A 25,745-nucleotide genomic window follows, 5' to 3' on the forward strand; every position below is an offset into this window, starting at 1 on the left:
CTTCTTGGAGGCTGGAGCTGGAGACCCAGCCCACTCAGGAAGCCTGAGCCCCAGGACCCAAAAGCAGAGACCTTGTCGGGGCCCAGGTAAGGAGACACTTTCCCCTCAGACCCCAGGAAGCTGGCTCTCAGAGGCAGCCCTTCCTCTGGCTGACCGAGGGGCCAGGAATGGCCGAGAGGAGCAGAGACGTCTCTCCAGGCCAGGGGCAGCAAAGGCGAAGGATCATCCACTAGCAGCTACCAGATGTGTCCACCGTGTGCGAGGCCCTCACCCCGGCGAGGAGCCCGGCCGGAGGTACCGCTCACAGCCGTCCCCCTTCCGCAGCCGGCCCAGAGCGCAGCTGGGCTGCTTAGGAAATGAGCGGATTATTCTGTTCCTTCCTGCATGCTGTGTGTCGCACCTGCTGGGGCTGCAGGCTGCTCAGAGCCTGCCTCTGGGACTTGGGTCAGCTCTCTCGGTGTCGGGCCAGATGGAGTTAGAAGGATGTGGTATGTGAGCCAGGTGGTGGCCTGGCCTCTGCTGACCCTCTTCATGTGGACCTGTCTCAGCTTGTCGGACTGCAATCCGGTAACCTGGCTCCTGCAGGGCGCCTGGGTTGTGGGGGCCCCCAGACAGCGATGACAACAGCTTCCTCGTCCTTGATATGTGCCAGGCCCTGTGGCAGCACCACCACGTTTTGTCTCCTTGAATCCTCAAGACAATTCCAGTACTATTCCGGTTTTATGAAGAGGGGAAAGTGAGACCCAGAGAGGCTGTCACATACCCATGGTTAAATCTATGGACTCCTAAAGGCTGGATTCAAACCTGGTTACATTCACTCTAGAGATCATATAAATAGATCTAGTCGCCAAGCCACATTAGACTTGGCTCTGGGGAGGCTGGTTTTGTGCAGCAGCTGCAGGAGCATTACTCTGCCCCTGGGGGGAGCTGGGAACCGACGCCCTTGTGGTCCCTGCTGAGTACTGTCCCACGGGGACGTGAGCCCAGGCTGCCTGTTCTCCCACCATCTCCTGGGCCAGGACTAGGGAAGCTCTCTCTGTCATAGGTCCCCCAAAGAAGCTCATTTTCCAAGGCAAAGGTTTCTAGATTTCCCCACCTCCTGCCCCTCTTTCTGGTGGGGCAAGGAATCCCCAGCAGCCCAGGGGTCCGTCCGAGGTCAGGGCCCTGTCTCTCCTACGATCTCCCTGCACCCCCTTTACCTTAAGAGCCTTCCTCTGCCTTCACTTGGCACCCCCCGAAGGTCCAGGCCTGCCCCTCGTGTGGAACACCCAGCACAAGGACTTCTCAAAACCAGGAGTGGGAATGCACTTCAGCTCTTGCCATTTCTGTTCTCACCATGAATATTCCCTTGGCCCTCTTCAGGGACTTTGTGATTCAGAAAGACATCAGAGACTTGTGTGGATGGACACTTACACGTTCATGACCTATATACAGTAACAGTCATGCCACCATCTACCTCTTTTTCTCCCCTGCTATTGCTTATGAGATTACCTTCATAGTCTAGTGCCCATCTTACAGATGGAATAATGGAGGAGAGAACGATTTTCATGCTCTCTTCTTCTCCACAGTTGCATATGTTTTTTATTCTACTCAAATTATGCTCATTCACCCTCATGCCATGTAAGAAATGCGGGGTTGTCCTGTCCTCTGAGCATCCTTCCTTGGTCCTAAATGTTCATCACACCCTCCAGGCTCCCATGGAGCTTTGACCTTGTCTATTAAAGCACTTGATAAGGAGCTGTGAGCATTCGCTACCTAGTTAAGACTTTCTCAGGACTGACTCCTGACCATCTGGATGTGTCCCTCAGCTAGTCCGTGGGAGCCATCCAGTATCTACTGAGCAAATGATTGAACTTGTTATGGGAGAAGTTTGGCAGTTAGAAGCCTGGTCCTCTTCCTCTGTGTACCCCTGATCAGCCCTTGTCTTTGTAGAAAGTATATTCTATGTAGAAGCCATCATAGCTACCACGACAGCCTGACACCATCTGGCCTTTCAAGTGTGTTGTGTCATGGGTACAATAATATTGTGTGTGTGGTGGGCATCGGAGCCTCATTTTGCAGGGGGCGGGGGGAATGCTGAGGCTTGGTGAGGTTAAGCAATGCGCCCACAGCCCTCCAGCTGGATGCAAACCAAACACTGTGGATGGGGTGGCTGATGGGAGTCACGATAATCCCTGTTCTCCCTCTCGACTTGCTTGACGTCCAAGCTGGGCATTTTTTTCTTCTGGTTCCCTCTCCTTCCACCCAAAGGGTTAATTCCAAGTTGTTCCCAGTGTATCATATCTGAAAATGTTTGTTTTATTTGTTCATACCACAGATTCCAGAACGGAAGCAGCTCTCCATCCCAAAGATCGAGTCTCCAGAGGGTTACTATGAAGAGGCTGAACCATATGACACATCCCTCAATGGTACATCCTGGGGACGGGGCTCGGAGGGGGTCCAGTCACTTCCTGCACGGATGCCAGTGCCAACTCCTCTGGTGGTGACCGGCACACTTACCCTGGCTAGAAACACAGGGCAGCCCGGGCGGCTCTTACTAGAGAGCGTGGCCCAAATTGAGAACTGGCCACAGAGCATTTGGCCTCTGGTCTGCTGGGGAGCTGAGACCTACAGCAGACCCAACCCACCTGCAAGGAGGGGCTCAGGGCGGTCCACAGGAGCTGGTTTACCGTGTCTGATGCTTTCTGTGGTCCTGCCTGGATGTTGCTGGATTCAGCACAGAAATGTGACAAAGAAGAGGTGTGTTGGCCGAGAGGCACAAGGCCCCGTAAGCAATGGAAATGTGGTCAGGCTGAGCCAGAGCCCAGTTTCCAGGTTCTTTCACTGGACTAATAGTCACTGGGCTCCCACCATGTACCCAGCATGCTTCTAGGAGTCAGGAGCTCAGCAGCACGCAGGATTCAGTGGGATTCGGTGGTCACGGCACTTAGATTCTGCGAGGGAAGACAGACAGCAAATAAACATAGGATGTGTCAGGTGGTGATAACTTGTCAGGATGGAAAGCTGCAGGAGCTGGGTTGGGGCAGGAGAGGGATTTTATTTTAGATTAGGGAGGGCCTCTCTGGTAACATGACCTTGAGCAGATTCCCAAATGAAGTGAGAACTGGGTGGGGCTGATACCTGCAGGAAGAACTTTCTAAACAGCACAGTACGTGCAAAGGCCCTGAGGCAGGAGAGCCCTTGGCATGTTTGGAGGCCATTGTGGCAGGAGCAGGTGGGGTTGGGGGAGAGAGATGGGAGATGGGGACACAGAAGGCAGCTGCAGGCCTTGGTAACGACTTTGGCTTTTCTCTGAATAGACTTTTCTCCACCCTTTGGAGGGGATGGTTGTTTGTGGCTGACCTAACTGAGGTAGATGGCCTTTGCTATGGGGGCAGGGCTCACGCTGGAGTCATCTGTCCTCTCGGCCAGTGGTTCTCAGCCTGATGAGATTGGATCAGAAATGCTCTTGTTGTGGGGATTCTATAACACAGAAAGGCCTTGAAGGTTCTGGAAGAAAGAGATGGTTGTGACCCCATTCTTCCAGGTAGCTGGACTCTGGTCCCCTCACTCTCCCTTTCTTACCTCCTTCTCTTTCCTTCCTTTGTAAGTGAAAGGTCTTTGAAAGCATAAAGCAACTTGCAGACGTCAGCGGTAAGGATCCCTGGTGGTGGGAATGAACTTGGCCGAAGGGGCGCCTTGTTGGTGTCACGAAGAACTGGCCCTGGGATGAGATGGGACCAGTCACTTGGAGCCACATGGGATTCTTGTCCTCTTTCTTCACACTTTACCTACTGTCTGCAGTCCCGGGAACTGTGTGGGAGGTGAGGGCTTCTTTGGCCCGAAGGAATTTTATTCTAAGAGGCTGGCTTTGCGGGCAGATGTCACTTAGCTTGTGAGGTGTTGCCAAGTCACCAGCCAGACTGTGATTTCAGACTGGAGCTGAGAGCGCGGTGGGGCTGTCTGGGTGCGTCTGCAAGGTGGGAGCAGTGACTCACCCCGCGGAGCACCTCCGTGTGTCTGAAGCCCATCTCTCTGGGGTGTGGCCCGTGCCAGCCGGGGCCTGCCTCCCAGACGCTCCCGGGGGCCTGTTGGTGGGGCAGACACTTCATCTCGACACAAACAAGCAGTCAGAAGGATCCCGGTGTTTGTCTCTCGACTGGGAGTTCATATTGGTTTTATCCAGAACCGGGGGGTCATCACAAGGTCAGCAAGGAGGGTGGGGCGAAGCCCAGTTGCCTTTTGTCTCCTGCCAGCCCGAGGACGGAGGATGACTTGTGGGGAGCTGGTCATACTTACCACGAAGAGGGGGCCTCCCCTGCATCATAAGCCGGCCTGCCCTTGGTTCCTGCCTGCTGTCCCCCACACCTGTTTGACCAGTGGGACGCACAGGTCACAACAGCAGAAATGACCATTGGACTCGCGCCCCTTGCTCTACTTCTTTGGCCAACAGCGATTTTGCTGACTTCCTGAAAAAGACCAGTTGCTTGGCCTCTTGGCCTGCTTTACCAGCAGTCCGCTCACTGCTTCCCTGGGTCAGGTCCTCTCTCTGAACAAGTTTAGTAAGTGCCCTGCCAGCGTGTGCAGGAGCTATTAGGTAGAGCTCCTGCATTGCTGGTGTCTCCTGCTAGAGACAGTAGACATCAGTAACGGCAGCTGCTGTAACAAACAACCCCTCTTGCAGCTTAGAGTAACCCAATGCAAATCTGATTCTCACTCACGGAATAGTTCAGCTGGGCGTTACTGGTCAGCAGGCTCCGTCCAGCGTGGGCTCGGTCACCTTCTGAGGCCACAGAGTCCACCACAAAGAAAGGGTGGAGAACCTCTATGTGCTCCTTAAAGGCACCAGCCAGAGTGACACCCAGTGCTTCTACCCACCTTCCATTGGTGGCAGGAAGTCACATCTCTGGATGGGAAGGGGCTGGGAAATGATGTCCTTGGCCAGGCTGGGGTACACCTGACAAGCCCACATCTCCGATGGGAACGCACTAACTTCTGGTGGGAGGGCAGCCGCGTCGCCATATCTCTTTGTGTCTCTGCATTTGGGTCTGCCGCTCTCTTCATCTTATCTCTCTTCCTCTTGCCTTTGTCTGTTCTTCTGGATACCACACAGATCATTCTGGCAGATTTCCCCCCAGTGGAGTCCCCAGATGGGTGCAGGTGCCTGAAGGAGTCGTTTACGCCACGATCACCTTGGGTACTGCTTGTCCCAGAGCGGGAATGCCGGCGATCCCATGTCTGCTGCCTGGCCCTCTCTGAGGCGGGGTGCATGCCCTGAGGGTGGCTGCCGCCCTCTTCCCGTCCTCGTGCATGGGTCCTGCATGCGCACGCCATGTGCTGTCCCTCTGCAGACCCCTGCCTGTAGCATCCGAACAGACAGCTAGAGGATGCAGAGCGTGGCATGGCTGTCCTGCCCTCTGTTCCCGAGGACATGCCACAGAACACAGTGGGTGCAGTCTCCACCTGGGGACAGCAGAAAGGGGGATGGAATTATCTGAGCAGCCTGCCTTTCACTCCTGTTCATCCTGCGACCTCTAGAAGCCAAGTACCTGTTTAAGAATACCCTGCATTTATGGTTGGGCCATGATCACTCTTAGAGATAAATAAAATGGTCAATACATGTGCCCTAGATTTCCTCCAAGCTATTCCAGGTAGCATCCCCACCGCCCTTGGAGGCAGAGAGGCAGATGTTAGAATTCTCCATGGAACATGTGGGGCAACCCCAGAGGCACAAAACAGCCGGGGGCGGGGAGGAGGGGGGGGATTCGGCCAGCTTCTTCACACTAAACTCTGCAGCCTCGCTTATTAATCTTTATCACTGAAAGAGCTATCCCAATGACTACATCATTCTTATTTCATTTATTGTGCAGCTAATGCTGTGCTGACAAGGGGGACATTTTCTACAGAATCACCCTGATCCTACCACCGGATCAAATCAACTATTTTGAGTTCTCTCTGAGGCTTTCAGTACTGTTCTCTTTGCAGAGATAATTTTAATTGTGCTTTCTCACCATCTTATCTTAAGGAGTTTCTCAAGTTGCAGACTAGTCTTCAGAGCTTTCACTGATGACGGTTGCATGGTACGCTGGATGAAATCAGACTTTCCTGAGTCTCCTTCTGCTGACTATTCAATAGCACTTGAATGAATATCTTAATGCATGTAACCTTCCCCCCTTCCTTCCTTTTTTAAAAACTCGTTTCTTAGGATAAACTCCCAGGACTGGGATTATTGGGTCAAAGGGTATGAATGTCTTTATGGCTCTCGAAACAACAGGCTGACAGGTTGTTTCCTGAAAGGCTGGCGTTAATTTATGTTGCCACCAGCCATACGAGAGAGTTCAGGGTCCCCTACTGGGCAGCACCACTATATTCAATCTTTATTTAATAGGTATAAAATTGTGAACTATGCAACTTTTTTATTAAGCCAGGAAGGGGAGTAGTATCACACTGCTTTTCAAGGAGACTGATATTAAAATAGTCAAAGTATTATTTTTAGAAATATTAAAGCAAAATAAAACACATTTTCATTGGCATTGTAGCCAGAGTAACTGTGGCCGTGGCCTCATTCTAATACAAATGCGGTTCTGTTTTCTTAGTATTGCAGAACCTAGCTATGCAGGTAGTTTAAGAGGCTTCTGGAGAAGAGAAGATGGGGGACCCATGGGCTGTCTCTTTTCTGATGGGTAATGTGGAGAAGAAAGAGAGGTTTCATTCACTCTGACTCAAAGGGACAGAACGTGTCTGTAGAAGTCACAGGGAAGTAGATGTGACTTTCTAACTGTTAGAGCTGCCCAGTAATGGAAGGAATTTGTCCAGCAGCATTCGGGAGGTATGAGCTCCCCGTCCATGGGGGCATTCAAGCAGAGTCTGGGGCAGGGTTACGACAGACAGGATTCCTGTGCTGAGCCAGGGGTTGGACCTGGATCCTGAGGTTCTCCTTTCTCCATGTCCTGCATTTCGGGGTTTGATTGACTGATTTTTTTCTGCACCTAGTTTTTGTTGGCCTCGAATAGGGCAGTGAGGCCTGGGGAACAGAGAAATTCTTGCAGGGTGGTGGAGGCAGAAACCGAGGCATGTGGAGCTGGCGGGCATAGGATCGGGTGCAATTTGGTGCGTTTTGGGATTCTTTTAAACAGAATAAAAACGTGAGGGTGGCTCACTGCTAGACAGGAAGGGCATCAGGTGGAGACGAGCAGAAGGGCCCAAGCTCGTGATGGGAGGCGTTCTGTGGGGAGGGAAAGAGAACAGAGCCCGCGGAAGATAAGAGTCGATGTTCCAGAAGGGCTTCGATCGTGACTATGCGGAGAGCCTTTAGGAGTGCGAGGGTGGCCGCCTGCCCCGGAGAGCCAGCTCCTGCTGTGCCTTGTTTCATCTCTTACTTCCAAGGAGCCACAGCTTCCTGCTGTTCCCAGGACAGAACCAGGGACAGGGCAGGCCCAGTGGGCCGCTGCTGGAGGCTCGCCCAGCTCTGGGCTCAGATGGCGACCCTCTCCTCCTGGGCCCTTAGAAGTGATCTCACCCCACTGCTTCATCCTTCAGCGGAGGAAATGGAGGCCCCAGGCAGGGGCACTGGACTTCTCAAGAGCAGACGTCTGAGGGTCGTGTCTGGTCAGAGGTTTCCATGGGGTCTGAGGCAACAGGATTTGAGGAGGAAGAGGGAGACTCCTGGTTTTACGTCACCTGTGTCTGCGGCCGGAGGCAGCATCCAAGGCGCTTTGCTCAGGGGTTTGGGGGGCCGGAAAGTCTGCCTGGGTGTGTGGTTGGTGCCTGTGGGCTGGTCCAAGGGCACAGGGGGGCGGGGTGGCCTGGGGACCACTGGCTGCTCCTGCCTGCTCCCCTCCCTCCGAAGGAGCAGAGCCTGTTTAGGAACATCCCCCGCCCGCTGGAGATGTGACGGAGGGCTCTTCCTTGCAGAGGACGGAGAGGCCGTGAGCAGCTCCTACGAGTCCTACGACGAGGACGAAAGCAGCAAGGGCAAGTCGGCCCCCTACCAGTGGCCCTCGCCCGAGGCCAGCATCGAGCTGATGCGTGACGCCCGCATCTGTGCTTTCCTGTGGCGCAAGAAGTGGCTGGGCCAGTGGGCCAAGCAGCTCTGCGTGATCAAGGACACCAGGCTCCTGGTGAGTGACCTCCTCTCCCCGGAGTGGAGGTGCGGGTGGTCCCTGATGCCAGGTGCTTAGAGCCTGGTACCTCAGGGGGTTTCTACTTCTCCCCAGCCCGAAATCACATGCAGAGCTTCATGTGCGTGGATGAACGTGCTTTCTCTTAGGCAGGAAGGGCTCGTACTTTCGGCAGGCTTTCAAAGGGGTCTGTAATGACCGCCCCCTCCCCTCCCCCCCGATCCCATCCCACAGATATTTTTTCCAGGGATCTTTTTGTCCCCTGGTCTGTGGGCTCCTTCTTCCTTACAGTCCTTTTGGGGCGGAGCCTGCTGCCCAGTCAGGGCTACCCGCCCAGCCCCCAGCCCCCAGCCCCAGCGGTGGCTCCTGCTTTCACGTGCAGCATGAGAACCACTGGTATCTTCTCAAAAGTTGGAATATTCTGAATGACTGATGATAAGATGAGACCCATAAGGAAATCAGAAGATAGTACTCCGACCACAGCCCCGTTTCTTGTTACTTTAAATTAAAATTTGGTTTTATGTCCCAATGTGAAGTTCCATGGAGTCATTATAAACACCCCTTGTTCACTGGTTACAACCCGCCCTGCTGTGTGCAGGTGTTTTTCAGGTAATCCTGTTACGCAGCCCCGTAAAGAACCTCCATTTTACAAGTGAGAAACAGAGGGGTAATGCATTTTCTCTGGTAGGGAAGAGAGTCGCTTCCTTGCTCTGCTAACACATCATCTCCTAACGAATCGGATGATAAACCTGGCCTTCATCCCCTTTGGGGACCCCTGACTGGGGAAGCTGAGCAAGGAACAGAAGCCGAGAGGCAGGGAACTGGGAAAAGTGCCTTCCACCCTGGAGAGGTGGGAGTTGCCAGCAGAGGACACATTTTAGGAGCCGGTGTGGTCTGCAGTGGGATTAGAGCAGCTTGGATAAGCAGGGCCCTGGGGCATCTCTGGCGAGCGGGAGGAGGAGGCTTGAGGGAGACAGAGACAGCTGCCTGGTCACTCTGACGCCGAGAACACGCGTTGCCAGTGTTGGAGGTGACGGTTCCGCACTTGCACAGGGGTGTCCGGCCTTTGGGTTTGTCGTGCAGAGCCCACCCCTCGGCGGGTCCTGCCCTGCCCAGCGGCCCCCCTCCTCTGCAGAACCCGGCCAAGCAGCGTCTCGCCTCTCCCCTCTTCCAGTGTTACAAGACCTCCAAGGACCACAGTCCTCAGCTGGACGTGAACTTGCTGGGCAGCAGTGTGGTGCACAAGGAGAAGCAAGTGCGGAAGAAGGAGCACAAGCTGAAGATCACACCCATGAGCGCCGACGTGATCGTGCTGGGCCTGCAGAGCAAGGACCAAGCTGAGCAGTGGCTCAGGGTGAGGGAGGCCCCCGGCTGCGGGGGCAGTGGGCCTGCTCCGCTCCGGGGCTCCCAGGGGCTCCCCAGCCTTTTCAAAGGGATGGCTGTGGTCAGGGGTAAAGTGTCTATGATCCTTCAAGTTCGCAGGGCTTCCCGTGTCGTCAGTGGTAGCCATCCGTCTTAGGGAAATGGATCGCAGGGCCAGGTCTGCGACCTTCTCAGCCACCTGGACTTGGGCTCCAGTTGAAATCCACTTGCCTTCTGGCCTCCAGCGAGGCATCGCCAGCCAGTTCAAAGGCTCCTTCCCGGGGGAGCTGGGGTGGACGGTGACAGGCATGTCTGGGAGCCTGGCCTGGACCAAGGCAGCGTCCAGGCTGGAGTCCCAGGCAGCACGCAGACCCTCCACAGAGAGCCCCACGGCCCCCAGGAGCCAGAGAGCCATCTGGCAAATGTGGGTTTTTACCCCCCGCAGTGAACAGCCACCCCTGCCCAGGATGGGGTGAGGGGGCTCGAGGAGCTGAGGGCTGGCTGCCCTGGCCCTGTTTGGGCTTTGCTGCCAACCCTGCCCCCTGCCTCCCCGCCCTGCTTCCCTGGCACACCACCAAACACCTGGGGGCCTGCAGGAGACAGGGCCTAAGGAACACGCCCCCTCCCCGGCTGGGTCCCGAGGCCACACGTGGCTAGGGGGGGCTCCAGCTTTGGTCTGGCCGCTGAGTGCAGGCCTGAAGGGTCTTCCTCTGCCTTCAGGTCATCCAGGAGGTGAGTGGCCTGCCTTCTGAAGGAGCTTGTGAGGGAAACCAGTACACCCCAGATGCCCAGCGCCTGAGTTGTCTGAAAGTAAGCCTCTACCCTGCCTGAAAGAGTTCAATTCCATTTTTGTCTCCATAAAATTAAAGGCGTTAAGATGGGGAGCTTTGCTTTTGCACTTCAGCCCAATTGATAAGAAACATACAGTGCTTGGCTAAGGGCAGTAGCATCAGCTTGGCAGGGAAACTGATGAGAATGATAGAAGCCTACAATATTTTCTTGCTTGGAGGAAGGTTTATTGGGACAAAAGTCACTTTGCCTCCGTTCTTGGGCAGGGAGATTTATTTTTCGAGGCTCTTCCTTCCCACTTAGTCCCCAGTAGATCTTCAGGGGCAACCGTCTGGGTGTGGACCCCAACCAAAGGGCCCTACTGCTGATTTGCATGGAGCTGTGGGACCCCTGCTTTAGGGTCAAAGTTGAGAAAGTTGGGCTGGGTGCTGGCCGAGGGGAGGGCTGTCACTGTGGGGTCACATTCCATGTCCCCAGGTGGGTGCCCGGAAGCCTGCTGTGCACAGAGGGTCCCTGTGGCTCATCTTGGGGTCCCCACCCGCGGCAGGGAGGAAGGCAGAGGGTGGGCAGAGGCCTTGAGCAGGGAGGAGGCCCTCTGCTCTTTGGGAAGGCACGGGCCACCCCCATGGAGGAAAACCCACAGCCTTCTAGAGTGACGGAAGGGGGGCTGATGTTTTCGTTCTTATTCATTCCTTGGTCATTGACAAGAAAACGAAAGTCAGAGTAAACTTGGAGATTCCTTCACATTGGGGTGAGAAACAAGACCTCTCCCTAAAGACCCAGCACACAGGTTCCCTGGCCAGGTACAGCAGTCCTTGGTCCTCAGCGAAGGCCTTGTTGGTTGGGAGTCGCTGGGCTTGTTTTCCAGAGGTCTGGAGTCAGTGGTTCTAGAAGAAGCCTGATTGGAATCTTCTGAGTGTCTACTCTAGGGACTGTCTCTAGTCCCCCAACAGCCCTGAGAATGCAGACAGGGGTGTTATCCCTATTTTATACACATGCAGGGTGGGGCTCAGAGAGGCCCTGCCGCACTAGAGAATGCTCCAGGTGGGATTCGAATCGTGGTCTGACCCTGTGAGGACAAGCCAGCCCTTCTCCAAAGCCTGCCGTGTTGGTAGTACAGTCAATTCTCAAAAGACGTCCTCACGCTCCTGGTATGGGTGGGTCCCAGCCTGACAGTCAGCTTCAGTTGCGATGCTGACTCTCACGCACCCTGGCGCTGGCTACCTGCCCTGCCCACTGGCTACGGAGCCGCTGTCACACCAAGTGGAGCAGTCATCTTGAGAACTCATGATCAAGGGTATGTGGTGGCCTGAAGAAGGGGAAGATGCTCTGGGATGGGGTGGGGAACCTCAGAAGGGAAGGCAAAGGCAGGTCCTTTAGGGAGCCCCAGGGAAGCCTGGCCATGTCCCACCAGTGACTTGGACTCCAAGGTGATCCCTAGCCTACACCCAAGAGTCATCTATTATTTTCCCTTAAATTGTGGTCTCCCAGGTAACCATTCCCAGGCAAGATCACCCACTTGTCTTTCTCTCTTCTACAGCCAGATATAACTGAGAAGTACCTGTCAGCCTCGGAGTATGGAAGCTCCATAGATGGGCACCCTGAGGTCCCAGAGACCAAAGATGGTACACACGCTCTGGCTCTCGGCCTAGGGTTGGGAGGGGGTGGTATCCCGGGCTGTGAGGCTCGGCTGTCTGGCTCAACCCTACTGAGTTTTAACAGCTAATTCCAACACGCCTCCAATTTCCAAACTGCTTAGAAATATACAGCTGATAGATCCCGGAAAAAGGGAGAGAGGACCAAACTGAAGTTACGTTTCATGAATTGCTGGGGGTAGAATATTCTTCCATCTCTTGTTTGCTAACCCTACTTCAGATCTCTCTGAGCCAATTCAGTCTGTAAAGATTCTCCAGTGCTGACATGTTCTGTAAGAGAGGTTGGTGTGCCTCTAGAGACAACTGACTGGCCTGTGGATCCGAGTTTGAGGCACAGACCTGTGTGTGTGTACGTGTGTGTGTGTGTGTGCATGTGTGTGTGTGCGCGTGTGCGCACAGGGAGGGGCAGACAGGACAGGGGCAGGTCTGCTAATTTTTCCGTCTTCCATGAGGGCACATCGGTAGGCTGTGTGCAAGGCTGAAGGTTTTTTCTCTCATCTTGACAGTCAAGAAGAAATGTTCTGCTGGCCTCAAACTGAGCAACCTAATGAACCTGGGCAGGAAGAAATCTACCTCGCTGGAGCCTCCGGAAAGGTCCCTCGAGACATCCAGTAAGACTCACAGCCGCCTCCTGGGCCAGAGGGCGGGCTCCCCCGCTGGGCCGCAGCCCGTCTCCAGGAAGGCAGCTCAGACGGCCAAGGCAGGGATTTGGGGTTTTGCTCTAGCACCTCTTGGGCGAGTGAGCCCACGGTCCACAGTTTCTGCCGATCTTCGCTGCAGGTAGCTCTTTATGCCTCACCAGACCCTCTTGCTGCAGTGTGCGGAAGTGAAGGGTAATTGATGGCTGTCCTCCTAACGGTCTTTAAAGTTATATGTTCATTTGATCAATGTGTACGGAGCACGGTAGGCACGGTGTTAGGGAAAGGGGACCAAGCAGGTGGAGGACACAGTCCTGAGAGCTTACAGCTCAACAGAGATGATGGCCTTATACCCATAACCACACACTGTGCCGTCTTAGTAGCTACCAGGGCTCAGGGACAGAAAGAACCTTTCTTACTCTGTAGACAGAGATGGATGGCTTCCTGGACCTGAGCTGCCAAGGCCGGGCGGGAGCTAAACGGTCTGGGATGGCCCCCGCGGGCAGCAGCAAAGACTCTGAGAGGGCAGTGGTAAGACCCGTTAAGGGGATGACAAAAGCCCGTGTCGCTGGTACAGAGGGGATGTGTGGGTGCTGGGAGGCCCTCCAGGTCATCTCTGCCGCCCTTACTCGGCCTTGAGGAAACTGATGACAGGAGAGAGAGACAGAGAGAGAGACCTTTCCCAGAAAATATCCTGGCTTCCAACCCAAAGCTCATTGCTATACTTACCCCTCCGGGGCCTGAAGGCCACTACTGTCCATCTTTGGGCCTTTTCCTCCTCCTCATGGAACCCATGTACCAGCCCTGGGCTCTTTTCCTGAGTCCCAGTTCAGCTCTGTGTTTTGCAGCTGGCAGGGTGGGCTGGTGGAACAGGAAGGCAGCAGCAGACAGGGCCCTACCTTTGGAGCCTCCTGCTTCTCTGGCCAGGGTGCCGGGTAATGGCCCAGCTCTGCCAGCCCCTGTGGCCTCAGAGGGCACGGTGTTGGGCCTGGGAGCCTGGTCCCAGTGAGTCACTTTGGGAGATGTGGCTGGGTTCTTGCTGGCAGTTACTCAGCAGGGAAGCATGCTCCTGTCCCCTGTGGCTGGGGAAGGGCCAGAGAGAACATAGATACTCTCCTTCCCAGGACTCGGTGTCTGAGCTCCCCGCCTCTCTTTGGTCCAGAGAATTATGATGGGCGAGTGGGGCGCCTGCCTGAATGAGCCAGAGTTCCTAGATCCTGGGCTCACATTCTTGCACTTTGCTACTGTGATGTGATGGTCTCGTGGCCCTGAGAAATTCATGATCCCCACTGAGTGTCCAGTGTCCAGCGAAGGTGGCCGTGTACTTTGACCCTGTTGCATGGGCCTAGTTCTTCCCGGCTAAGGTTCAGAGCAGCTGCCGGTCCCTTAGGATGGAGAAGGCATCCGCTTTGTAAGCCAGTGCCTGTGGGAAGGTGAGCAGCACAGAGAGATGTCAACCCACGGTGTGTGGGGCAGGCAGAGGGGCCTGAGGACTGGATGTTTACTGATCTTTCCAGCCCCAGGAGCAAGGCTGTGCTTGGCACACGGTGTCAGCTCCGTAGATATTCATCTAAGTTGGGGAGGAAGCTGAACCCAACACATGCAACCATTTAAACAAGGCAGGCCTACGTGATGGGTGCACCCAGCACTGGCAGCCCCTGTGTGCCGGCGGAGAAAGAAGGGCTCCCTGGTGGAGAGGCCAAGGGGCACAGACCCAGGCGCTGGAGACGAACATGGCAAGTTCCTGCCCTTGACAAGCTCTGTGTCCAGTTGGGAGGCTGGCATGGAAGCAGAGAATGTCACTGTTCCAGGACTCAAGTGTTCTGAAGGCTGACAGAGCAGGGAGGGCAGGACCCAGGAGGGCCAGCCACCTCTGGGAGGATGTGGAGGAGCTGGCCAAGGGGAGGAGGCCTTTGCAGGCTGAGACCGAGCGACCGGGGATGGCAAGGTGTCAGGGGGAGCTTCGGGAGCTAAGGCTGTGAAGGTGAGGGGATCGCACCTGCGGCCAGGACACCCTGGCTGGGGCGAGCTTCCTGCAGGTGGCCTGGGCCGGCAGGGGCAGGGGAAGGGCTGCTGCAGGGCAGCGGCGTGGAGCCGGGAGACAAGGAGGCCGGGGTGGGGGAGGCAGCCTCGGTCCTGCACATACACACGCACACACACACACAGACACAGGCACGCACACACGCGCACACACGCACACACACACTCTCTGCCTGGTCTAGTCCAAGGCACGACTCACTTCCCTCTGGACAGGCCTTTTTCAAAACCCAGTAGCACGGTGCTGCCCACCTTCAAAGGATCTAGCAGCTAACACAAAGGAGAATTCACAGCCTCTACGAGGCAAGAAAGTCTCTCAGGCAAAGCATGGCAAGCCTTGGAGCTGAGATCTGGAGGAGCCTCTCACGGGGTCCGGAGGCAAGGGCGGCCCTCAGCCACCCACCCGCCCTGAAGCCGCGTCCCCCCCCCGCAGGTTACCTGAACGTACTGGTGAACAGCCAGTGGAAGTCGCGCTGGTGCTCCGTCAGGGACAGTCACCTGTACTTCTACCAGGACCGGAACCGCAGCAAGGCAGCCCAGCAGCCCCTCAGCCTGGTGGGCTGTGAGGTGGTGCCAGACCCGAGCCCTGACCACCTCTACTCCTTCCGCATCCTCCACGACGGCGAGGAGCTGGCCAAGCTCGAGGTACCGCTGGCCCTTTGGCTGGGGTGGGAGTGGGGAGGCACGGCCAGGGCAGAGGTCGTGGTCACGGCTGTTTGCCGCAGGTCCTGAGGACCGCAGTCCTACAGTGGGAGAGTCAACTTAGCCACCCTTTATTTTTACTTCCTTTGCCTGAGATTGTTTGCGTTTTAAAAAAATTTCCATTCCCTTTCTGACCTCAGGGTGGTTGTGTTATAGGAACGGGACAATGAGCTACTTCCTGCACTTAGGGCAGGAGGAGTATTTATAACTCCCGGAGCTGCTGGAAAAACTTTCTGGGGACTCAAAGCGGGTTTGTGATTTCGTTTGTGTATCACCAGATGGGGGCCAGTACATAAAAATGCTGACTATTAGGGCTTATCTGGGGGGGAATAATAAGGTTTGTGACACAGTTACATTATTCCCACTCCCCATCCTCTGTTCGATGTTATGTTACATTTACAAAAATAAGAGGTGACCTAGAGCCTTGCAATGAGCCGGGCAGGCCTGAGCCAGAGGGCTTTACAGGCACTTAAGCACACACCCCAGTTCACCCCTGTTCATCTAGTCCTGTATCCAGGGGTCTTCATCCAGATTTTGCTCCAATACTGCCCTCTGGTGGCTAAAAGATCCACATCCCAATTGCTTCCCAGGGACAAGCTTGTATTCATTCCTGCATCCATCCATCCTGTTGACAGATACCTATTCAGCACAGTGATACGGTGAACAAGACCTTACACGCTAGTACGAGAGTGAGATATTATTCAGTGGTTGCCCAACTGATTACTTAGTAATCACTCAGCAGTGGGGCAGGCGCTATGAATAGGTAGGAAAGTTTGCGTGCTGGGCGGATGGGGGCTGGTGTAGGGAGAGCCTGTGGGACAAGGTGGAGAGGGAAGGGGGGGCGGATCCTAAGAGCAGTGGGAGACCCTAAAGGGTTTCAAGGGAGGGTGGCGTGTTCAGATTTGGATTCCAAGATTCTTCCTCCAGCTGCTGGGTGGGGGACGGAGGAAACGGGGACAGGAAGGGATAAAATGAGACCCATTAGGAAGCTGTTGCCATCGCCCAGGGCAGGGATGGTGGTAGCAGGAACTAGATGCAGCCGGTGAAAAGCTGTATTGAGAAATCCACTTGAAAATGAGTGGGGAAAGGAAACCAGCTAAATGTCAAACTGCACTTTTAGCTGCCCCTCTGATCGCAAGAGCAATAAGGTGGCAGAGCTGTGTTGTGTAATGCCAGCATGGTGACTTTTTCCTCATGAAAGTAAACCTGTAGTATGTATAGAATTCCCAGTTCCTTCTCATTATAAAGCCCAGAAACCCTGTTGGCATCTTAATAGAAATACTCAAATGTAATACATATTTGATTAGAATGCATTGTCCCCTGGAGAAAATCAGGCACCAACTTCACTGGAATTTAGTTCACGATTTGTCAGAGCCAGCTGACCTGGTGTAACGTGTATAAGACATCTTGACTATTGAAACCATAAACAAAAATAAATTTGAATTTTGTTATTTCTTAGGGATCCAGGCAGTCTTGTATAAATGGATTAGGGTTGTAAACTGAAATGTGATCATTCATAAAATAGAGGTGTCGACCTAAAATACATACATTTTAACAGTCCTCTCCTGGTCCATTAGCCTTCCAGAAATACGTGTTTATAAACATCACATGTGATACTTGGGACAAATGTCCACAGCGTCATTGAGGTGGCACCAGGGTGTCACTAGTAGCAGGAAATAGCATTTGGGGTCCCTGGGGGATGGGATATGCTAGTGAAAATGAAGAGCATGGCCCCAGGGCTCTCAGAGGCCTTGCCCGGGGTGGGCATCAGGGCAGGGGTGGGGCACCAGGCAGCACACTCCGGCCCTGCTCATGTCCCTCTCGGCCTCCTCCCAGGCCAAGTCTTCCGAGGAAATGGGCCACTGGCTAGGCCTCCTGCTCTCTGAGTCGGGCTCCAAGACAGACCCAGAAGAATTCACTTACGACTATGTGGATGCCGATAGGGTTTCCTGTATCGTAAGCGCCGCCAAAACCTCTCTGCTGTGAGTATTAAGGGGCCTCCCGCTTTGCACCCTCCCACTCCCAGCCATGCTTCTAGACCGAGGCCCAGGCTGGCCTCTGGTGGTCAGTCGAGCAGGGTGGCAGCTGGGAACTCAGGGTGGGCCCTGTTCTACCCAGCAGCAGGAAGGCCAGGGCCAGGGAGCAGCCCTGCAGGAGGCCCAGCAAAGAGCTGATCCAGGCTTCTGGCCCGGGGGCAGCCACAGCATCCCTGGCTCTCATGAGACGCTATCCAGCTCTTGAAGGCAGAGTTGGCGCCTTTCCTGGCCTTCTGCTTTCCTTACTGTGAAGGCAGCACTTTCCCATGGCTCCATCGCTGGGTCCCAGCACACCCTAGAATAAGCAGGGCAGGGGTGGTACTTCTGCTTCCTAGATGAGCAAACTGGGACTCGGGGAGAAGTGGTCCTGGGTCGGGGGTGTAGAAGTAGCATGGGTAGAAGCCGGCTGAGCCAAAATGGGGAAAGCATCTGGTCTGTGCTGGCCAAGTGTATTGTGAAGATGAAGCGAGAAAGGATTTTGTTGTTGTTGGAAGGAGATCCTGAAAAGGAGAAATCAGGGCGAGAAGATGGCAAAAGGATTCCAAGAGGGGAGGGGTACGGGGCGAGGGAAGTTTGTTTTTTGGGAAGAGAAATTTGGAACCAGGAGTTCTAGTAAGAAGGCCCTGGGGAGAGAGGGAGGGGATACCCCTAAATAAATGAATTTGTTTTAAGATGAGGTCAGAGCTAGTCCCCAGGCCTCCTGCACAGCCCACAGATTTCTCTGCACGTCTCATTGTTATGAATCCTTTGAGACTGGTGGCTTTTACCACCCTGTCCTGAATCCTCTTTCGCCGTGTCTTCCAGACTGATGCAGAGAAAGTTCTCAGAGCCGAACACTTACATTGACGGCCTGCCCAGCCAGGATCACCAGGAGCTGCTGTATGATGACGTGGAGGTGTCGGAGCTGACGGCAGTGGTAAGGACGCCGGCTGGGCTGCAGCCTGGGGCTGCCCATCCTCTTCCTGCCAGACCTCAATGCCTCAACGCCAGAGATCGTTAGATGGTCCCTAAGAGGAATGGACTCCAGGTCACCCTCAGGGCCATCAGTGCAGAAACCGAGGCGCAATGAGGTCATATTTTGTATAGTGGGGCGGTGCCGTCTGCCTGGCTTGGGGACTTGTCTAGATAAAACAGCTGGTTAATCACCCTGGTCAGTGCCAGGGGCGCGGGGTGTGGCGGTGGGATGGGGAGCAGCAAAACCATTAGCCTTTTTTGAAAATTGAAGTATAGCTGATTTGCAATATTCTATTAGTTTCAGGTTTACAGCACAGTGAGTCAGTATTTTTATAATTATATGCCATTAAAAGTTATTACAAAATAATGGCTGTAATTCCCTGTGCTGTACGATACATCCTTTTTCCTTATCAACATAGCAGTTTCTCTTAATCCCATACCCCTATCTTGCCCTTCCCGCCTACCCTCTCCCCACTGGTAACCACTAGTTTGTTCTCTATATCTGTGAATCTGTTTGTTTTGCTATATTCATTTGTTTGTATTATTTTTTAGATTCCACATACAAGTGATATCATACAGTATTTGTCTTTCTCTGTCTGACTTATTTCACTAAGCATAATATTCTCTAGGTTCATCCATATTGCTGCAAATGCCAGAATTCCATCCTTTTTTATGGTTGAGTAATATTCCCTGTGTGTGTATACACACACATATATAATACATACATACATCTTCTTTATCCATTCATCTGTTGGACACTAGGGTTGCTTCCATATCTTGGCTACTGTAAATAGTGCTGCTATGAACACTGAGGTGTGTATAGCTTTCCAAATTAGTGCTTTTGCTTTTTCTGGATATATACCAAGGAGTGGAATTGCTGGATCAGATGGTAGTTCTATTTTGTTTTGAGGAACCTCCATACTGTTTTCCATAGTGGCCGCACCAGTTTACATTCCCACCAACAGTGCACAAGGGTTCCCTTTTCTCCACATCCTTGCTAACATTTGTTATTTATAGGCTTTTGAAGATAGCCATTCTGACAGGTGTGAGGTGGTATCTTGTGGTGGTTTTGATTCGCATTTCTCTAATAATTAGTAATATTGAGCATCTTTTCATGCGCCTGTGAGCCATCTGTATGTCTTCTTTGGAAAAATGTCTGTTCAGGACTTCTGCCCATTTTTTGATTTTTTTTTTATATTGAGTTGTATGAGCTATTTATATATTTTGGATATTAACCCCTTGTCGGTCATATCATATGCAAATATTTTCTCCCATTCCATAGGCTGTCTTTTCATTTCATCAGTGGTTTCCTTTGCTGTGCAAGAGCTTTTAAGTCTAATTAGATCTCATTTGTTTATTTTTCCTTTTATTTCTTTTGCCTTAGGAGACAGATCCAAAAAAATATTGCTATGATTTATGTCAAAGAGCGTTCTGCCTATGTTCTCTTCTAGGAGTTTTATGGTTTCAGGTCTTACACTGAGGTCTTTAATCCATTTTGAGATTATTTTTGTATATGGTATGAGGAAAATGTTCTATCTGATTCTTTTACGTGTAGCTGTCCAGACACCATTAGCCTTTGAGGCTCATAGCTGAGGTGGAATAATCACCCTGACAGCAGGTTTCCTTCACTGGGCATGGGCCTCTGTGCTAAGGGCTTCTGTGGGTTATCTCATTTAATCCCAGCCACCTGATAGGGAGGTACTACTAGTCTCTTCTCTCCAGATGAGGAAGTGAGGTCGGGAAGATGAAGTACTGTCTCCTGGGTACCCCAGCTCTTGAATGGCAGACCCAGGCCTTATAACTCCAGCTCAGCAGGAGGCTCCCTGGGAAGGAGGCCCTGCGAACTCCGGCACAAGGAAGGGGACAGGAGACCTGCGGCAGGGCCCCCTCCAGAGCCCAGGGAGCCGAGGCAGTGGAGAAAGCCCCGTCTCTTCCCTATGCAGGGGGAGGCCCCTGAGGAAGCTGCTCCTGCGACAGATGCTCCGAGCGAGCCTGACCCTGACCGCGTATACCTGGACCTCACGCCCGTCAAGTCCTTCCTGCACGGCACTGGCGGTGCACAGGCCCGGGCCCCCTCGCCCACGCCGCCCCAGCCGGACCCTCCGGCCGAGGCTCTCCCTGCAGACCTGAACCCCACCCCCGATGAGCCCCTCGTAAAGTCTCCAGAGAACCCCGAGTTGCAGGTACAGGGGGTCCCCCAGCAGGTGAGCTGGCCTCACTTTCTGGGGTGCCTCGGCCAGCTGGGTCCTGTTTGCTTTCTCCCAAAGCAGATGCAGCAGGGGAGTCAGGAACCTGAGGAGCCTTCGCTGGGAATCACGGCAGTCAAAATCCAGACTGAACAGCAGAAGATCTCCTTCCCACCGAGCTGCCCTGACACTGTGCCCATCGCCCCAGCCGGGGCCAGCCCACCTGTGAAAGACAGGTTGAAGGCAACCAATGCAGGTGCCTGTGCTAGATAAGAGTTGAAGGTTTTAGAAAGGGCTTGGAGAAGTTAGCCCAATTCCCTCCCTTTCAGATGAGGAAACAGGCTCAGAGAGGTGAAGGACTTGCCCAACGTCACACAGCAAAGAAAGGGTGGGCCCCATTTCCTTTTCTGTCCGTGCTAGGCTGGCCTGGCATCCGGCTCTAATTTACTACCAAAGCCCTGGGTTCCGTCTGAGCTTGTGGAGTGGGGTGGGACAGCCCTCAGGGGCCAGTCTGGCTGACCCGGGGGTTCCCCTCTCTGGGTCTGTAGAGATCAAACTTGGCAAGAACAGGACAGAAGCCGAGGTGAAGCGGTACACAGAGGAGAAGGAGAGGCTTGAGAAGAAGAAGGAAGAAATCCGTGGGCACCTGGCTCAGCTCCGGAGGGAGAAACGGGAGTTGAAGGAGACCCTGTTGAAGTGTACAGGTAAGGGGCCCCCCAGCAGAGAAGGCCCGTGGAGGGGCCTGGGCTTTCCGGGGGAAGAATCCGGATCTGTGCACCTGGGCTGCAGCCCCGTCAGCCTTTGGCACAGGTGGATGCTCCCTGCAAAGTCCTCCCCCTCCAGCCTGTCTGAAGGGTCACTGTCCTGTACCAGGACGTAGTTGGAAAAGCTGGTTAAAGGAGGACATTCTCTAAAAATTGTGTTTAGTCCTGAAATGTTTGATTCTCACTTAAAACAAATGAATATTTCTTGGCCCATCTTCTAATGCAGTGCCAAGGTCTTTTCCTGACATCTGGGCTGGCTGACGGGAGCCCCGGGTCATGGTTTCCACATTAACCACATCTCTAATGCCTCATCTGGTCATTTCTTTACAAGCACCTTAAGTCTGTGTTCATTTTAAAGAAATCTGAATCCTTGTAGATTATTTTCCAAGTCATCCTCATATGATTCTTCAGCCGTTTCCTAGCACCTTGTCTCTCCCAAGACCTTTTAGCAGCATTTGACTTCGTTTTCAGAGAGTAACTGGGCTCATTTAACATTTAAACTGCAGACTCACACTAACAAACAGGTTTGGGCTCTCTGGGAAGCTTATAACATGCTCGATTGGTGGTGGAAGGTCATGGGGACATAAAGTGACCCACTGGTTTTTTTTTTTTAATATTACATCTTTATCGAGAGAGAATTCACAGACCATACGACAACCCATTTACAGGTGGTTTCCAGTATATTCACAGAGTTGTGCGGCCATCACTGCAGTCAACTTCAGAACTTTCATCACTCCTCCTCATTAGCAGGCGCTTATGCTCAGGATTCTATATTGAACACATGTGGTACCATCCTTTCCTCTAGCAGCGAGCTCCTAGGATTGACTCTTCATAAGTCGTCATTTCTTGGTGCTATAGGACCAACCTGAGAACTCCAGGGTGAAGAGGGAAGCATAAAACAGGGCTGAGAAGGTGCCAGGGCTGAGGACCACTGCTCCACTAGGCCCAGGGAAGCAGCACGCGCCAGAAGGATGGAGGGAACCGTGTGGGGCAGGCTGCAACGGCCCAGCCATCCTCCAAGGGTCATTAATAAAGCTTCAATGTCCCTTTGGGGTCGCTGTCACAATAGCAGGTATCCAAACAACTGAGAGTCTCTCTACCAGAAGGGACTTAGCACTCAGGTTCGGGCCCTCTTGTGAAGGCAGAGCTCTTCTTCCGGGGCCTCCCCAGCCTCTGTGGAGTGCGGACACAGGACCTGGGCTGGGAGGCCGCCCACCACACAGAGGCCCATCCCAGCCCTGAGTGTTGGAGCCAGAGCTGTGGTCCGGGGCCACTTGGGGTCCTGTTCCGGCAGAGCGTGTGCGAATCCTGCCTCCCCCTGGTGGGGCTTCTGGCTGAAGGGCTGTTTGTTCCCTGCAGCCGACTGGCTTCTCTCTGCAGACAAGGGGGCGGCGGCCGGCCTGGAGGAGAAGCTGAAGGAGATCGACGAGGAGTGCAGGGTGGAGGAGCGCAGGCGTGTGGACCTGGAGCTCAGCATCGTGGAGGTGAAGGACAGCCTGAAGAAGGCCGAGGCCGGGCCCGTGACGCTGGGCACGACCGTAGACACCACCCACCTGGAGAACGTGAGCCCCCGCGTGAGTTCGGGAGCCGCGTTCCTCTGAGCTGCTTGCAGGGCCTCCTGGAATGGGCTTGGGGACAGGGTCACCCCTCCCCGCCCTGAACTCAGCCCTCCCTCTCTCCTGTCACCACAGCCCAAAGCTGCCACCCCGACTCCTGCCCCGGACTGTACCCCAGTCAACTCTGCAACTGCGCTCAAGAACAGGCCTCTGTCGGTCATGGTCACGGGCAAAGGCACCGTCCTCCAGAAAGCCAAGGTAAGCGGTCATTCCCGGCCTCCTTCAGGGCCACGGGTGGACAGCAGAACTGTCACTACGGTGGGGGCCCCCTTCTGATGCGGGTGGCACTTTCCTGCTTCGAGTGAGGGCTCTGCTCTCAGCAGGAAGGGGCAGGGGCGGGGGCTTTGCTGTGTCTTTGGCATTGACCAACCAGAAAGGTGCTTGCGCTTGGTTCAGTCCTTACGAGTCAGCCTGAGGGCGCGTGAGTCCCTGCACTGCCCGCCACGTGATTATCAGTAGAGTCCGGGGGAGAGCTGCAGGTCAGAGACAGACTGGGGCTGGACAGTTTTCCAATTAAAAAAACCCTCACTGACCCTGAAGGACTTCTGCCATGAAAACTAAAGAAGCAGATTCAGACCGGTGACGGATTTGCCTAAAGCCATCCGGCCAGCTGTTGGCAAAGGCTCAGTAAGGTGTAAACAGGGAGCCGATGCCATTGCTGGGTTTTTCCCTGAGGGCTAGACAAAAAGTGTTATGAAGCCTTGACTCATTTATACAGTAAAGAGCGTGCCTAGAGCTGCCTGTGTTTTTGGCAAACTCTGCTCCTTATTTTTATCCTGCTTATTACCTGCAGGAGATATTTTGAGGCACCTGCACCAATGACTAAGTATTAAATCCGTGCACGCACATGAGCCACTGCCACCTCACTGCCACGGCAGACATCACTCACCCCCCTCTCTGCTGCTCCATGGCCTCAAAATCTCTGAACACGTGCTCCAAGCAGTGGGGGACACACAGGGGTTGAACCTTACTTAATTGGCGTCTCTATTCCTAGCTTCTTCTAGGAATATGTAGGTTGGCTACAGAGGAAAACTAACTTTCTTCTTTTGGGGGGGATGCTGGTGTTTGAATGGTACCCTAGGAATGGGAGAAGAAAGGAGCAAGTTAGGAAACAAACTTCATCTAGAGACTCTGCTGTCAATACGGACCTTGGTGACAATCCTGCTTCGTTACAGTCTTCGTTAAAGCAGCAACTCTGTAAAAGGGTGAGTCTGTTTACAAGGAAAAGGAAGGACTGGGGTTCTATGAATGGAAAACTTCAGCTAAGAGGAGGCTCTGTCCCTTCACAGGGCCAAAGGAAATAATACGACAACAAAAAAGACTTTTTTGGAGACCTAAGTCTATTGGTTGTAAACATTACATTGCTGTATTTAGGGGTATTCTGTGTTTCTTCCTTGAAGTTTTCAGCAATTGCTTTATCAAGGTTTTTAAGTGAAAAGATTCTGATGTGGAGACTTTGGTGGAAGAGAAAAATTAAGGTAGCAGGGCCCTGTCCCACTGATCACATGGCTTTGGTGATTGAGAAGGTCTAAACTCCTGTCATCTCCTATCTGATTCTTAGCAGTGTCAGGGGTTAAACCGTCCTTGTCTTCAACTGTGTAAAACCATCTATGGTTTTTTGAGAAATGGTAATGGGGAAAACATTTGGGACCAAGCTGAGGCACTGTTCCCAGTAAATTAAGGACTTTTTTCAGGCTAAAGCAGGCCAGAACCAATTGCTTTTAAATAAAATTTTAAGTGATGCTGTATTACATAGAAAAAAAGATGTTTAAAATCCTGTAATTTAGAACAGTGAAAAGTGTCTTTTGAGATTTAACTGACATTTTACATTACCATAGAAACAAGATTACCCTGTGTTTACAGATTCAGTCCTGTGGTGAGGCGATTTTTAAGAGAAGAGTTATTTAATATAATGTTCTCTTAGTCCCTGTTTTTATAAGTTGTGCTCCATGTCCAGGCCCTTTCCAAGAAAAAAGGGGCAAATTTTGTTTCTGGTGGTCTCTTTCTTCTCTTAAAATTGGCAGTGCTGTTCTTTGTGTTGCCCGTTCTTCTCTTCTGATGGCACTGGTTAACACAGGTTGGAACATATCACCTATCATCTCTCAGCCTCATTTCTGGGGGTTCTGAATCAGAGTTCTTTAACACTGGTTCCTGAGAACTAAAGGTCTTTTGAGTCTTATTGTCTTTCTAATCCCAGGGCATTTATTTCCTGTGTCATAAACACTTGGTGTCCCAAGTGGTGAGTTAGTTGTTTTTTTTTTTTAATAAAATGTTAATTGTATTTTGGATTTTCTTGTATTTCATGGAATGACATGGGGCAAGGCCTGGTAGACTTCTACTTCAAGGGGGGAAACATCATGGTTATTTATGCACTGAACTTCAAACTATGTGCAGTAAAAACTGGTAGAACTACAAGGTGGGATCTTAGCAGGAGACTTTAAGCCTCCTTAAATCAAGTAGCATAGGTAAGGCTGAAAGAAGATTTTAATAGTAAAATTAACACAAGGGAAACATCTTTAGAAGCTGATCATACATAAGTGACTGGAAGTCAGTACTCCTAGAAATTAAACACACTCCTAAATAATTCTTGGGGGAAAAAAAAGTACCAATACCTGGAAAGTTGCCTTAGTAGTAATAATTAAGTTTATAGCATAAACATGCTGGTTTTAAAAATGACAAAACCAAATTTCTGGCTCATTGAAAAGGCGAATACAATAAAAAGACAGCCTAGGGCAGTATTAAATGGCAGAACTGAAAAGGAGGACTTAAGTACAGATACTGACAAGACTTTTTAAATTACAAGAAAACACTATGAATATAGCAGCTTGAAAGTTTGAGGACTATATATTTTTCATTTTAGAAAGTTAGAATTTTGTATCAGAGCTGTGCTAACACACATTGCAAAAG

At 52.7% G+C, this 25,745-nt stretch overlaps 1 protein-coding gene and 1 long non-coding RNA gene across 14 annotated transcripts in view; one reads left to right on the forward strand and one right to left on the reverse strand.

The window, feature by feature from the left end:
• The window catches only part of AFAP1L2 (actin filament associated protein 1 like 2), a 96,810-nt gene extending 71,727 nt beyond the window's left edge, over nucleotides 1-25,083 (forward strand). For 2 of the 13 annotated variants that reach the window (XM_061191637.1, XM_061192099.1), the window contains exons 5-19: nucleotides 2,318-2,408; nucleotides 7,894-8,099; nucleotides 9,274-9,453; nucleotides 10,182-10,271; nucleotides 11,791-11,875; nucleotides 12,412-12,516; nucleotides 15,014-15,225; nucleotides 17,119-17,264; nucleotides 18,123-18,234; nucleotides 20,216-20,455; nucleotides 20,540-20,714; nucleotides 21,007-21,162; nucleotides 22,582-22,796; nucleotides 22,914-23,036; nucleotides 23,920-25,083. In XM_061191637.1, coding sequence (XP_061047620.1) covers nucleotides 2,318-2,408; nucleotides 7,894-8,099; nucleotides 9,274-9,453; nucleotides 10,182-10,271; nucleotides 11,791-11,875; nucleotides 12,412-12,516; nucleotides 15,014-15,225; nucleotides 17,119-17,264; nucleotides 18,123-18,234; nucleotides 20,216-20,455; nucleotides 20,540-20,714; nucleotides 21,007-21,162; nucleotides 22,582-22,796; nucleotides 22,914-23,036; nucleotides 23,920-23,946 — 2,163 coding nt within the window. In that variant the 3' untranslated portion in view covers nucleotides 23,947-25,083. Of the gene's footprint in view, nucleotides 1-2,317; nucleotides 2,409-5,092; nucleotides 5,177-7,893; nucleotides 8,100-9,273; nucleotides 9,454-10,181; nucleotides 10,272-11,790; nucleotides 11,876-12,411; nucleotides 12,517-15,013; nucleotides 15,226-17,118; nucleotides 17,265-18,122; nucleotides 18,235-20,215; nucleotides 20,715-21,006; nucleotides 21,163-21,890; nucleotides 22,038-22,080; nucleotides 22,295-22,581; nucleotides 22,797-22,913; nucleotides 23,037-23,919 lie in introns of those variants that run through there. The other 11 variants (XM_061191564.1, XM_061191490.1, XM_061192376.1 and 8 more) reach the window with 10 other exon arrangements.
• LOC133092734 (uncharacterized) lies at nucleotides 4,934-15,449 on the reverse strand. The gene is made up of 3 exons (XR_009701127.1): nucleotides 15,019-15,449; nucleotides 13,273-13,966; nucleotides 4,934-5,442 (listed from the first exon to the last, which is right to left on the reverse strand). It is a non-coding gene; the product is annotated as an uncharacterized LOC133092734 (long non-coding RNA).
• Nucleotides 25,084-25,745: the final 662 nt, after the last annotated feature.

This window comes from Eubalaena glacialis, chromosome 1 (genome assembly GCF_028564815.1).
Source record: "Eubalaena glacialis isolate mEubGla1 chromosome 1, mEubGla1.1.hap2.+ XY, whole genome shotgun sequence".
Classification (NCBI taxonomy): domain Eukaryota; kingdom Metazoa; phylum Chordata; class Mammalia; order Artiodactyla; family Balaenidae; genus Eubalaena; species Eubalaena glacialis.